This window comes from Zingiber officinale, chromosome 4B (genome assembly GCF_018446385.1).
Source record: "Zingiber officinale cultivar Zhangliang chromosome 4B, Zo_v1.1, whole genome shotgun sequence".
Classification (NCBI taxonomy): domain Eukaryota; kingdom Viridiplantae; phylum Streptophyta; class Magnoliopsida; order Zingiberales; family Zingiberaceae; genus Zingiber; species Zingiber officinale.
This window is the reverse complement of record NC_055993.1, coordinates 6,787,531-6,803,267: the sequence shown is the minus strand read 5'-3', so window position 1 is coordinate 6,803,267 and position 15,737 is coordinate 6,787,531. Positions and strand designations below refer to the sequence as shown.

At 39.0% G+C, this 15,737-nt stretch overlaps 1 protein-coding gene across 1 annotated transcript; it reads left to right on the top strand.

Moving 5' to 3' along the window:
- The first annotated feature begins 4,871 nt into the window (after positions 1 to 4,871).
- LOC121977344 (UDP-glucose 6-dehydrogenase 4-like) lies at positions 4,872 to 6,480 on the top strand. The gene has a single exon (XM_042529927.1). It carries the CDS (start codon positions 4,876 to 4,878, stop codon positions 6,316 to 6,318), a length of 1,443 nt encoding a protein of 480 aa, XP_042385861.1. The 5' UTR covers positions 4,872 to 4,875; the 3' UTR covers positions 6,319 to 6,480.
- Positions 6,481 to 15,737: the final 9,257 nt, after the last annotated feature.

Genomic DNA, 15,737 nt, shown 5'->3' with positions numbered 1-15,737 from the left:
TGATTCGAAGACTAATCTGATGTTTTCTTATGGCAACACTGGTTGCATAGAATAAAACGGTAAATGCGGAGGAACCAGAGTAAAAACAGGAGTAAAGACTTATGGATATATTTCAGAAGTCTATGTTGTAAAAAGAATAATGGGAGAAAAAACAAAGGAATTATGGTGAAAAAAATATATTCTGCATGGAAGAGAAAAATAAAAAATAAGAATTCAAATTATTTTCATTCATTGAAAAAGATGTATATTTATAATTTTATTGGATAAACACTAATCTCAAATATATTAAATCTAGATCATATTCTATCTAAATTATTATTCTTATCCAGATTATAATCTCATCAAATTCTATCTCTATCCATAATATTTTATCTTTATCCACTGTCACCTCATTTATAATATCTCTATCCACTAACTTCATATTAATTTATTATTATTTTTATCTAAAATCAAATTTAATTCCAACACTCCCTTTTAAACTTGATTTTACAACTCCAAGCAAATTTCACATCTTAATAAAGTCTTCAAATTTGAGTGGCTTGGTAAAAATATCAACAGCTTGATATTGAAACTTTGTATATTCCACTTGCACCTTTTTTTTTATAATACACTCTCTGATATAATGAATCAAACGGTTCGCGAGTTATTCGAAACTCGGTTCGATAAAAAAACTCGTTCGAGTTCGTTCGTTTATCTTATCGAGCCGAGATCGAGCTCGATTTCGTGCTCGACAGAGAGTCGAGCTCGAACTTAAGGATATTCGGCTCATGAGCTCGCTAATATATTCGTTTGTAGGCTCACGAGTCAAAAAACGAGTCTTAAAACAAACCTTAAATCGAGCCAAAAAAATGAGCTCTAAAACGAGCCAAAAAATGAGTTCTAAAACGAACCTTAAAACGAGCCAAAAAAAAAAACGAGCTCTAAAATGAGTCCGAAAACAAGCCCGAGCTCACTTAACGAATTAGGCTCGTTAACTATGATAATCGAGCTAATAACGAGCCGAGCTCGAACTGTTCGCGAGCTTGATAATTCCAAATCGAGCCGAGCTCGAGCCTTGTAATAAAAGTTCGATTCGAGCTTGAGCCGAGCTCGAGCCCGAATATAACTTAAACAAACCTAGTTCGAGCCTAATACTGTTTGACTCGGTTCAACTCGTTTATAGCCCTAGTGGTTGCCATATCATAAGTATCTTTTAACATGTGATCCTCAATAACCTTACGGCTCGTGGCTGCCATATCATATTCATCCTCAGTGGTGAATCCTAATCTTCTCAAGAACAAAATTCGATATAATCCAAGGGGAAATTTTGATTTTTCATTTTCTTTTTATTTTCTCAATTCTTGATTTTGACCTTCCTTTATCGGTCTCGTGAGTATCGCAAGTGCTCCCACCACGATGATGCTAGACCTTTGAATTTGAAGATAACTAATTTCACCTTCATCTAATCTAGAATTTACTTATAATTAAAAATGCGCTCCACTTTATTGATCCAATCAATAAAATTTTCTGTCTATGGTGTACCATAAAATTCAGGTATATCAACATGAAATTTGATTCTCCTGACCATGCACCTCACAATCTTCATAATTTCGCGTCACCGCTGCTACGCGATGGGTTAAATCTGTAACTTGAATTTGTAATTCCTTAATCGTCACACGCTGGGTTAAATCTATAATTTGCCTCTGTAAATCCTCAATTATCAACCGTTTTTCACGATGCTCGACATCCTACATTGGAACCTGCCTACCGTGACCACGACTATGACGTCCTCCCATTGGATCCAACACTCGGCTTCCTCAAATCAGACACTGCTAGCTCTGTTACCAACTGGCACCGGATATGATAACAATTATTCTGCAAGCTAACAAAAAGAGGAAAATTAATGAGAAAATAAGAACGAAAAGAGGGAAATTAAGGAGAAAATAAGAAAAGATAACTATTGTCCTCCAAATTTTCTATAATAAAAAAAAAGGAAAATATTATTCAATAAGTGAGGATCCATTCATTAAATATGACTCTTATATAGACTCTAATCATAAGATAAAAAAGAAAGAAATCTCAATATATGTAATTCAATTCTTATCTTATAAAAATACTAAATAAATTTAAAAAAAATAAAAAAAAAATTATTAACAATTCTTATCCAGTAACTAAAGGAAAGGAATACTAATAAAAAGGGGGAAAAATCATAATCCTAAAATTTATAAACGGACTCAAAAATTCAAAAATACAAATGATGGGAATTACTAAAAACACCCTAAATACCTTAAATAGTCAAAAATCTAAAAATTACTAAAAATAATGAATGTCATCCGCGTCATTGTTGCTATCACCCCACGCCACTTGTTATGCGTGAAGAGATCAAGTTGAAGGTTGGAGAATTTCTTAGAAATAATGAGATGAGGTCAACGGCATCGGGACATCTCCAATGGTAGGTTTTAAAAAAAGTTTGTGAAATGAAAAAAAAAACTTTAATTACTTCAGAGGTAAGGTTTAAAGTTTATAGTTTAAGAAAGGTAGTGAAATTTTAAAGTCATTCTTTCATCTTAAAATTAATAATATAGCTGAGACCCATAATTAATGATGAAAAATATTATGTAGAGGTTTTTTTATTGTTGAGAAAGCATTAAGTTTTTATATTTTTAATGTGATATTGATGTGACATATTAAAAATTATAGAAAAAAAACTCAGCATCTCCAATGTGAGATTTTTAAAGAGATTTGTCAAATCAAAATGTTGAAAAAAAAAAAAACTTGAACCATATGTGCATGAGGTTTAAGATTTTTAGTTTAAGAGTTATAATGAAACTTCAAACTTTGTTTTTTCTTTGAAAATCAATAATGTGAGTAGAGCTGGTAATTAATTAATAATGAGATTTGAGGTTCGTAGGGAGATTTTTTTTTATTATGGAGAGTAATAGGTTCTTATGCTTAGGTGGCATATTGAAAATTTACAAAAAAGACATTTAGAATTCTAATGGAGATGTAGTTTTAATCTTGAGAGATGCCCTCAATTTTGAATGAGAAATCTCTTGAGACTGAATGAATTTTCTTTGAAAATTGAGGGATTTATTTTATATATATATAAAATAAATCTCACGATTTTCACATCAGGTTGTTGTTTAAATTATAATGGACTAAGAATATGCACATCAGATTTTCTATAATATCTCTAAAATTTAAAATAAACTATTTACTTTATTAAATTTTGACAATTACTTTTTCACTATAGACTATCAGTTACTTTAGAATTTTCATTATCTTTATTTTTTTATTTTTTTCTCTCTATATAGTAGTATCTATTTTTTTATTACCCAATCTATTCCCATTATTTTTTTCTCTCATAAATTAAATGATATTTTAATATTTAAATAATAAATTTTATTTCTTAAATTTAAAAAAGAATATTCATAAATTTTAAATTTAGGATAGAATAGCTAATAGAGAGAGTTTTTTTTTACCCTGATGTGAATTCTCTAAATCAATTGTATTAAACTAATAATTAGCATTTTAGATAAGAGTCACTATTTGTGTATCTTCTTAGTAAATTCTTTCGTCTATTTTACCTCTCTTAGTTATTATGATTTATATTATGATCTTGTTTATATCCTTTACGAGGGTTCTAAGTAGACTGGCGGGACGTTAGGGGTAATTGTCTTTTGCCTAATGTTATTTTGATAATATATAATTATATAAGATAATATAGATGAATTATATATTTTCAAAAATAAAAATTAACCTTATTCTTCAAAGTATCAAATTATATGATATTAAAGTCATACAAATTTTTAATTAATTTAATTTATGATTATAAATCAAATTGATTTTTTTATAATTTCATATTTTGTTGATAAATAAATCAAAACAAAAAAAATGGTGGTGTTTGGTAAATCAGAAAATTGACCCGACTCTCTTTGAGGGAGGGATGGCCCTGGGCTTTGCTATTTAAGGACATGTTGACCTCTTCCATTCTTCTCGGAGGCTCACTGCGTTCCTCTTTCTCTCCACACTCTTCGTTCCCTCTGGAACTTGGATCTTGCTCTCTCCTGCGATTATATCTTCATTTTAAAGAGAGTAGGCGAGCAGATCTGCCACGAAGGTTTTTTTTCATCGATCTGAAGGTTTGCTATTCATTAAATCTTTTTTATCTTTGCTGTGTTGAAAGAATCTTGTTACTCGTTCATTGTAGCGGACAAAACGCTAGATCTATTCATCCCTTGCAAGACTTCGTGTTGCAATTACGGGTTTGATTTTTGTTCAAATCTTGGATCGATCGACATAACTTTTAGCTAGGATGCTTCAAAAGCAATCGGATCTTCTAGGTAGATCTTGCCAAAGAACACGGATCCTTATATATCTGTTGTTTAATCTTATGATCTTCAAAAATGTTAAAGACCATACCTTGTTCGATCTCTGTATCTTTTACGTCGACCTAGAAACAATGTGGTTATGCGCTAGGTTTTCGTTTTTGTCTAAAACAAAAAAGATATTCAAGATCTGCATGCGATCTAAAACTCCCATTTTAAGACCGTAAGAATTTTCTAATCTGATCCAGTTATCATTACAATAGACCGCATGCTACAAGGATTAAAAATTTCTCTTCTAACAGTTTTCGTAAAAATTTTAAAAGTAAAATTCCCGTTCATGCTCCAGATATTAAACTTCTGAATCTTTATCTGAACCTGGTTTTAACTTATCAGAAAGTTGTGTTCTGATTTTTGAATAATTTTGGTTGAACTGACAGACGTTAAATGAGGAATAACTGTAATGGTCATGAACTTTTTGTTTGATACAGTAACTCAAAGCCTTACTTTTGCGATTTCTCACAGGCTGCTACTTTGCTTGATTTAATTGATTTAGGCTATCTATACAAACATGGTGAAGATTTGCTGCATTGGTGCTGGCTATGTTGGTGGCCCAACAATGGCTGTCATTGCTCTGAAATGCCCTTCCATTGAGGTGATAGTTGTAGACATATCCGCTGCTCGAATTGCTGCATGGAACAGTGACCAACTCCCAATCTACGAGCCAGGACTGGATGAAGTTGTAAAGCAGTGCAGAGGAAAAAATCTCTTCTTCAGCACCGACGTAGATAAATACATCCGCGAAGCTGATATCATCTTTGTCTCAGTGAACACTCCAACCAAAACTCGAGGTCTTGGTGCTGGTAAGGCTGCTGATCTTACCTACTGGGAGAGTGCTGCTCGAATGATAGCTGATGTCTCACAGTCAGACAAGATTGTGGTCGAGAAGTCCACTGTCCCTGTCAAGACTGCAGAGGCTATTGAGAAGATTCTAACCCACAATAGCAAAGGCATCAACTACCAAATACTCTCGAATCCAGAGTTCCTTGCAGAGGGTACAGCAATTAAGGACCTATTTAACCCCGATCGCGTCCTCATCGGTGGTCGGGAGACTCCTGAGGGGCAGAAGGCTATCCAAGCTCTGAAAAATGTGTATGCCAACTGGGTTCCTGAGGAGAGAATTATCACGACCAATCTGTGGTCTGCTGAACTGTCCAAGCTTGCTGCCAATGCCTTCCTAGCTCAGAGGATCTCATCAGTTAATGCCATTTCAGCGCTCTGTGAGGCCACAGGGGCAAATGTGGCTGAGGTAGCCTATTCTGTCGGCAAGGACAGCCGAATTGGACCCAAGTTCCTGAATGCTAGTGTTGGATTTGGTGGCTCATGCTTCCAGAAAGACATCCTCAACTTGGTTTACATATGTGATTGCAATGGTCTCCCTGAGGCGGCCAACTACTGGAAGCAAGTCATCAAGATCAATGACTACCAAAAGAGCAGGTTCGTGAACCGTGTTGTCGCCTGCATGTTCAATACTGTTTCAGGCAAGAAGATAGCCATTCTTGGGTTTGCCTTCAAGAAGGATACTGGTGACACAAGGGAGACTCCAGCTATTGATGTTTGCAAGGGCCTTCTGGGTGATAAGGCCAAGATCAGCATCTACGATCCGCAGGTGACCGAGGACCAGATCCAGCGCGATCTTGCAATGAACAAATTCGATTGGGATCACCCGATCCACCTCCAGCCAATGAGCCCAACAGCAGTGAAGGAGGTGACAGTGACCTGGGATGCTTACGAGGCCACCAAGGGGGCCCATGGAGTATGCATCCTGACTGAGTGGGATGAGTTTAAGACACTGGACTATGCTAAAATCTACGCGAACATGCAGAAGCCTGCCTTCATCTTTGACGGTCGCAATGTGGTAGACCCTGAGAAGCTCAGGCAGATTGGCTTCATTGTTTATTCTATTGGAAAGCCACTGGACCCGTGGCTTGCAGATATGCCTGCTGTGGCCTAATTGGGTGATCCAGTGGAGAACGAAACCTGATGGATTCTTTAGGGAACTTATTCCTTTCTCTTATGGTTCAGAGTTAATAATTATTTTCATCCGAATGAAATGATGTCTTTATTTTAATTTAATTTTTTTCATAACTAGTTTCTACACGGAGGGTGATTATTGCACTGCCGGGTTTGTACGACTCTTTTTCTTTGCCTTCAATGAAAGAATTTCTTTTCATGGACTACTTATTTGCAATGAGAAAACAAGTTGGTAATTACTTTCTTTCTTTCTTTTTGGAATGAACTACTGATTTGCTCCTCCATTAATGTTCAGTTGAGTGTTATGAGTGTGGTGCGCCGCCCTCGGAAGCCGACGACGTCGGACAATTTGGTACTGCCGCCGCAATGTTAGTGTTTTTGGAATCTCCTGCGGGGTTTGCCCTGTTCAAGGTTTTGGATGAAGGAAAGCTCGACAAGGTCGAGGATTTATGGAAGGAGTTCACAAGTGCAGAGTCAGCTAGAAAGATTGTGAAGCTTCAATCCTTTAATAAATTTGTGAACACTTGGAATGTGCATTATTGCTGCATATCTACTGCAACCTTATTGATTGATAGCAAGCCCAGCAAAGGCCTGAGGAAGTTTGTACGTCCCCATTGTGATGGTGAAACCTTGGCTGTGGCTGACTAAAAACTTGGCAATGCAATAATAGGATAAATTGAAAATTGACTGTCTTTACAACAATGCTGGCCTGCGAGCTCAGAGCGTTGAAGGATTTAGATAAAGAAATGGAGAGGAAATTAATTAATCGATTGACTAATTAAATATTTAATGGATTTAGTAATTAATGGTTAATTGAGGATTATTGGATGAATTGATTGATATGATTAATTAAGCTTGGATTTGATTAAACTAAGGGATGATTAATTTAGTTGTGAATTAAGTAATTGAGATACAGATTATGCATTAATTAAGAAAGTCAATTAATTAATAGAGTGCTTAATTAATTAATTAATTAATAGGATGATACATTGATTATAGATGTAAAATACTGAAAAAATGGCGAATAAGAATAAGTGAATTTTCCAAAATTTTTAGAAATTTTTCAAGAATTTTTCGGAGTTCATATGGATGAGTTTACGGGGATGAAAACGGAGTCCGGAAAAACCTGTTTAGGCTACCCCATTTAAGAGATGAAAAGTTTATTTATTTATATTCTTTTCTTTTTCTTTTCTTTCTTCCCCTAAATGCCATTTTTCATTGCCTCACCACCGAAACCGACGCACCTCTTCTTCATCTTCACCGAGCCCTAAACGCCCATGGAAAATCTTCTCCCCTCTTCTCATCTTCTTCCTCACCAAACCTTCTCCCGATCTCACTGTCCTCTCTGCCCAAAGTCAGGCCGCCGGCGACGAGAGCCACCATTTCCTCTCTTCTCCTTCTCCACCCGAGCGTCGGCCTTCTTCGAGCCGAGCCCTAGATTTCAGTAGTCGCCGTCGCCAGCCGAGGTCCCTACTTCTTCCTCTTCTCTGTGAAGCCGAGCCACCGCCTAGCGCCGAGACTCTTCATTGCCGGCACAGGGCCACAGCAGGCTTTACCTTCCGTGCCCTAGCATCGATCCTTAAGGTAAGGTGTTGCCGGATTTCGGTTGATTGGGCTCTGTTCTACATTAATCCTTCTTGTTCTAGTTTAGGGAATGAGGTGGATCAATTTCATTTTCCTCCTGATCAGATGTTGCACCTTCTTGCCTTTGCTTGTGGATTGAGGTAATAAGATTAGAGAAGAGGTAGTGTGCAGAATTATTGCTGGAAATTGAATAGAGATAGATTATCTTGTTGAATTTCTTGGTTCCCTTACTTGATCTGATTGTTGAGGTAGATTCCAACAGTGAGGTTCTGTGCTATGGGGTGTTCTTGGTTCCGACAGCCACTCCAACCAGCAATTTCCCTTGTTCTAGCATCCACAGTGGCTACATATTTGGATTGAGGTAAGAAATGTGTAGAATTTCATTGCATTTATGAAATGATAGTTTGGATTGGTTGATTCGGCATTATTATGTCAGCAAGAAAAGAGTGGGTAGCAGTAGATCATCTTTCGATGGTGAAACCCTTTCAGTCGTGAGCCACCATTAGCAACGACAAAATTTGGTGAGTTTGTAGGATGATAAGGGTTCATGGATTGAGTTTAATTTAATTGGATTAATGAGAATGGATTCCTAATCAGATTAGGGTAAAGTTAACTATTTGGTTCATGATAGATTTAGCTCACTAGTCCATATTTGACCTAGTTGTACTATGCGTTATGTATTTGCAGGACTTTGTTTGGAGACAGATGTCTTGATACGAGATTTATTGCGATACAGACTACGTATAAAGGCGGGTACCTCTTGACTTATTTTTATGATATTATCTATTGGATATGCATAGTATTTTATAGCTGCAAGCAATGATCATGTTTACCTTGGTATGTCACGGTTTGATACCTTAGCATGATCTGTTGGCCATTTGTTATGTATCCATGTCTACGTTTCATGATTATTGCCATGAATACCTTAGTTCTTAGAGTAAGTGACATACCATACCTTACTGAGGTTAGGACTAGGTTTTGGATTTTATTTCTGGCATGTGTATCTAGATTATCTGATATCTAGGTTTTTATACCATACCTGGCTTGTGTACCTATATTTGTATATCATATCTGATTGGTGTACCTCGACCCTTTTCCTTTGGTCTGTGCATATTGTTGGTACATATGTTATGGAGGGGGAAGATCATGGGTTTATAAGAGAAAAGATATCTCCATTGGCATGAGGCCTTTTGGGGAGAGCCCAAGAGCAAAACCATGAGGGCTTAGGCCCAAAGTGGACAATATCATGCAATTGTGGAGATATCTAAATTCTTTTCGATCCTACATAGAGGACCTGTATACCCTAGATCCGTGGATTTGACTTACTGATACTGTGGTACCCATATTATTTATATATGGATATGGTTATGCTGATCAGTTTATGGCTATACTTAGTGTCATGCATCATGATTGCATGCTGCACGATTGTCGGCTCCACTATGGTTGAGCACATCGCCAGTTACATGTACTACACACACCACCACTCATGGATTAGTGGTATATCTGGCAGGTGTGTGGCGGTTCTGCTGTTTGGCTCCGTTGGTCAGGTGACTCAGCGTGGTAGCCGGCAGACAGTTCTGCTCTGTTTGGCTCCGCTGACATTTAGTGTAGCAGCGTGATAGCCGGCAAACGGTGGACTCTGTTTGGCTCCGTTGGTCAGGTAACTCAGCGTCGTAGCCGGCAGAGATACCTCCCCGTCCTCGTGTACCAGAAGATGAGAGCATTGAGCTCCCCCATTTATGATTTGGGGTAAGAGGATAGGAGTACTCCGACAGCATCCCGTCCAATCGGTCACTCATCAGGAGCAGTGACGACAGAGTGCATGGTTGTTACAGACCTACCCACTCGGTCTCGCCATTTGTGTGTGAGATGACTGACTGGCGTCAGGGGTGACCAGGACGCATCATTAGCATCATATGCATTGATGCATTTATTTCTTGTGATTGTGTTTGCTGCATTTGGTTGCTGCATTTTGGTTGGATGCATACCTTTGACCTGCATACAGGATTATTGACACTTTCAGTTTGACGACCCTTTTGTCTGGATAGGAGTTCCTGGTGAGTACAGCTTCCTCAGTTACCTTTCAGTTTTACATATTCCCTATATATGATTAGGAAGTTGCAGTCCATGTTTGTTGCTGTTAGATATATCTTACTACTCATGTCCATTGGTATTTGCTGAGTTGTTGAACTCACCCCCGTTGACACTATTTTTTTCAGGTACCAGGTATTTATGGTGTCGCATGGAGCATCCTGTCTGCTGGTCCCCACGTCACATCAGAAGACATATCTCCGCCTTCTTGTTTATTTTATCTTTGTATATGATATGTGTGTTTTTGGCTTGGTGTGTTTCGATTTTGTTTTCGGAGTATTGTGTCGTTGTGTGGTGTAAGCCTAGCCGGCTAGCAATATGTTGTTTTGTTTTGTTTGAGCTTGTTTTTATGTATTTCTACTGTGTTGGTTTTTGGTTTCAGCCGAGTGAGCTGATAAAAATATATATAACTGCGTGGTTGTTGTTATGTTTGTTCAGCCGTGTAGGCTGAGATTATTAACTGCGTGGTTGTGTATATATTCCAGCCGCATGTGGCTGATGTATATTGTGTCTATAGAAATGTTTCAGATTGTCCATCGTACAGGGGAGGTGCTGCCGAAATTTCTTCGGACAGGGACTTTCCCGGGGCGTGACAATTTAGTGGTATCAGAGCAGGTATACAATACTTGCTATGTGTTTTGGATTTTCGGGATTTATCTGATACCAATTTATTTGGTATCAGAGCACAGTTTACAGGTTGTATTTCCTGTGTTTTTGAATTTCGTGTTTTAGTTTTCTTGATGTGACTTTTCGGATTTTGGGACCTGGCAGCAGCAGGACATCTCCAAGCTATAGGAGGTATGTTGGTATACTGTTATCCTATCTTTTTGTTAGTATATGCACTATTGACTATTACAGTTTATGACATGTATTAGCACTCTTTACTAGTACCTGTCTAGTTGATATAGCATATATTTTATGTATTAGGTAAACCACTAATGATGATCGACCTTGATAGAGATTAAGGGTACAGTTTCTGGTGATTTATCATAGCATACACCAGTAGTTTTTAGTTTCTGTTATTACTAGTTGGTTAGCAGATTGAGGCACATGCCAGCTTCTACTATTATTAGCTGGGTAGTGGATAGTATGTATATCTTATGTTGACCTAGCCAGTAGTATACCATTTTATCTTAATTAATTTCATCAGTAAACATTAATTTACTCTGGTTAGATCGGTCAGTAGAAGACTGATTTACGTTTGTTGACTTGGGTAGTCATAGATTGATATACCTTAGTTGCTTGTGAAGGATTAAGGTATTCTTGATTAGTTAGTAGATGACTGATTTAGTTATGTTGGTCCGAATCAGTAGAGGGCTGTCATATTCTATTTTTAGAGGTTCGAATCTTTAGATTGTTTGTGCTTAGATAGGTATCTAGAGCACATCTGAGTACATGACTCGTACTGACGTGGAAAAGGCTGAATTAGTCGTATACTGTTATCGGTTTGGTCAGTCTATAGAGGATCGATGTATTCTACTCCATGTGGACTTTTATTTTAGATTGGATGTACCTAGTTGGACAACATAGAAAGTAACATATGGAATATCAGTTTGATTGGATTAAATATGCTGATTCTGCATATCTATGTGGTGTACATATGATTATTATGTGTTGTAGGAGTGTTATGATGGACGGTTTAAATTACATGTAGTGGGTGTATATTTGTCCAGATGATGATTATTGTGGGTATACTTTTCCAGTTCTGATTGTTGTGGGTTTCTAGTAGATTTTACCCGTGTCTGATTATTTTATTGGAGGTATCTTATCGATTTAAATCTATGTCGTGGTATGTGCACATGGGTGTGAGTGTCTTATTGGAAGTATCTTGTTGATTAGGTTTGATTTGTGAGTGCACCTGGGTTTAGTATGCTTTACTGGAAGTATATGTTGATTATACTCTTAGCATAGGTGTATATATGTCAAGTGAATGTTGTTTGAGGTGTATTGTCGATTATACCTATATTGATATGTGCACACGGGTTCGGTATGCATTGTTGGAGGTATCACGATGGTTTATACCTTGTTGTGAGTATGTTTGGTGTGTACTAATTGGAGGATTATGTCGATCATACATATGTTGTGTGTGCACGTGTGCCAGGTGTATGATTGGTAGCATCATGATGATTCTACCTATGTTGAATGTAGAATGTGAGTGTCTACATTATGTTATTGGTTATATTACCCTGTCAACTAATTCTCCTATTAGTGGATGACTGATCCACTGGGATGTTGAGAGAGTTGACAAATGATTTGATATATTTATTGGGTGGTTATACCTTTGACTATCCATAGTGACCTGTGGTAGAGTGACTTTGTGCAGTCTCTGGCTAGATGGTAGGGTGCTTTGGGCACTTATGTTTGTTTGTGGTAGAGCGTAACTTCCACATATTTTGGATTGCTTGTAGCGGAGCATTGCTCCCATATTTATTGCAAATACATATTTCGGATTATTTGTGGGGAAACGTTACTCCCACATATTGAGGATTTCTTGTGGTAGAGCGTTGCTCCCACATATATGGTGTTTTCTGTGATGGAGCGTTGCTCTCACACTGGTGGATCTATTCTTTGGTGATTTATATTGTTGGTGATTAGATTTCAGACTTATTGTCAGAGATCTTATGGATAGGAATGTCTGTGATACGGATGTTATGTGTCTTGGGTTTTGCCATTTAGGCTTACCGTGCCTTAGGTGTTTTCAGGGACTCGATGATTCTGGTATTTCGAGGATGTTTGGATTGGTTTCCATTGTCTTTGTTGACGATGTTGCGATTTATTACGGATCCGAGGTGAGTCACGCACACCACCTTTGCATAGATCTAGAGATGTTTCGACGAAAACATTTATATGTGATGATCAGTAGTGCTTATTTGGATTGTCTTATGTGATGATGTTTGGGACACACGGTCACCAGTAGGAGTATACCGTGGTTCCACAGGAGATCGAGGTTGTTACCGTTGGGAATAGACGGAGTCGATATAAGAGGCTCGCAACTTCCTTTGTTTGGCTCGATATTTCCAGAGATACGTTGAGGGTTTCTCACGGATTGCTATGCTACTTACACGCCTGATCAGGAAAGACGTGAAGTTCACTTGGACTGAGGATTGCAAGACCAGCTTATAGGAGTTGAAGCGGAGTTTAGTGTCGGCTCCGATTTTTGGTTTTACCTTCTGGAGAGGACGGATTCGTGCTCTACACCGACGCATCTTTACAGGATTTGGGCGTTGTTCTGATGCAGCACGGCAGGATAGTCTCCTATGTTTCTCGGTAGTTGAAGGAGCATGAGGAGAATTACCCAGTACATGACTTGTGGCTGATCGCCATTATTTTTGCCTTGAAGATTTGGCAGTGTTATCTGTACGGTGTTATATTTGAGATTCTCACTGACCAGAGTCTCAAATATCTGTTCACTTAGAAAGAAACTTAATCTCCGACTAAGGAGAAGGATGAAATTTCTGATAGATTATGATTTGTACCATTAGCTATTACCCGGGGAAAGCTAATGTGGTTGCCGATGCATTCAGCAGGAAGTCCAGAGGGACTTTGGCTTGCCACCGAGTTTTAGTTACAGACTTGGTTCAGGGTTTCTCCGAGTTAGACCTTGAGGAGCAGGGACAGACAGAGCAGGGTATTCTGGTTACCATGGTTGCTCAGTCGTCGATCAGGACGAGGATCCGAGAGGCCAGGCTGGTGATCAGCATTTGCAAAATATAGGCAGCCAGATAGCTTTCGGCAGCAGACCGAGTTCACACGAGACGAGGAGGGTATTATATACTTCCAAGGCAAATTGTGCGTACCTTAGTCTCACCCGGTTTTGTCGGAGCTACTTCAGGAGGCTCATCATTCTCGATTTGCGATCCATCTAGGCGGGACCTGCATGTATCGAGATTTGAGGCGTTCCTATGGTGGAACGGTATGAAGAAAGACATCGCGGAATTTGTAGCTAAATGTCTTGTCTGTCAGCAGGTGATGGTAGAGCACCAGATACCTGCCGGATTATTTTAGCAGATTCCTATTCCTGAGTGGAAATGAGAACATATTACCATGGACTTTGTGGTGAGTCTGCCTAGGACACGACGAGGCTATGACGCAATTTGGGTAATCGTTGATCGATTAACCAAATCCACGTATTTCTTTGCGATCCGGAAGACTGATTCCCTGGATCGATTGGCAGATCTGTATTGCGAGAGATCATCAGATTACGTGGTATCCCTTTGACTAGTATTTCGGATAGAGATCCACAGTGTACGTCTCGATTCTGGCAGAGCCTGAAGTAGGTCTTGGGCACACAGCTTCGTTTCAGTACAACTTTCCATCCGCAGACAGATGGACAGTTAGAACGGACCATTCAGACTCTAGGAGACTTGCTGAGATCTTGTGGACTGGATTTTGGAGGCAGTTGGGAGAACCACTTGCCATTGATAGAGTTCGCCTACAACAACAGCTTTTATTCGGGTATCCAGATGGCACAGGTTGAGGCGTTGCATGGTAGGTCTTGTTGGACACCCACCCTCTAGGGTGAGGTTGAAAAGGCCAGCTATTGAGACCTTATAGAGCTCAGCATGAGGCAGAGTTGGTCCGTATTATCAGACGAAGGATGTTAGAGACACATGATCGTCAGAAGTGTTATGCAAATCGGAGATGCAGACCCCTAGCGTTCCCTATAGGCAACCATGTATTTCTGCGAGTTTCACCCACGAAAGGAGTGAAGAGATTTGACTTCAGAGGTAAGCTAGCTCCGTGTTACATTGGACCTTTCCAGATCTCGGAAAGAATTGGAGCGGTAGCTTACCGGTTGGTACCACCACCGTTCCTGGCAGGAATTCACGATGTATTCCACGTATCTATGCTGAGGAGATACATACCCGGCCCGACACATGTACTGACAGATATCCCAGTTCCGATTCAGCTTAACGTCACTTATGAGGAGATTTCGGTACGGATTCTAGACCGGAAAGAGCGTCAGTTGCGGAACAAGACTATCCGGCTGGTTAAAGTCGGATGACAGCATCATACGGACGAGGAGGCTACTTGGGAGCTCAAGGATACTATTCGAGCTCGATACCCCCATATGTTCACATGAGGTATGTGGTTAAATTTACCGTTCAGTATTTATACTCTTTGTCTGTTGTTAGTATTTGCTGATGATGGATAAGGAAATTTGGAGGACCAAATTTTTTATTAGTGGGGGAGAATGTAAAATACCGGAAAAATGGCGAATAAGGATAAGTGAATTTTCCGGAATTTTTAAAAAAATTTCGAGAATTTTTCGGAGTTCATATAGATGAGTTTACGGGGATGAAAACGGGGCCCGGAAAAACCTGTTTAGGCTACCCCATTTAAGAGAGGAAAAGTTTATTTATTTATATTCTTTTCTTTTTCTTTTTCTTTTTCTTTTTCTTTTCTTTCTTCCCCTAAACGCCGTTTTTCATTGCCTCACCACCGAAACCGACGCACCTCTTCTTCATCTTCATCGAGCCCTAAACGCCCATGGAAGATCTTCTCCCCTCTTCTCATCTTCTTCCTCACCAAACCTTCTCCCGATCTCACTGTCCTCTCTGCCCAAAGTCAGGCCGCCGGCGACGAGAGCCACCATTTCCTCTCTTCTCCTTCTCCACCCGAGCGCCGGCCTTCTTCGAGCCGAGCCCTAGATTTCAGTAGTCGCCGTCGCCAGCCGAGGTCCCTACTTCTTCCTCTTCTCTGTGAAGCCGAGCCACCGCCTAG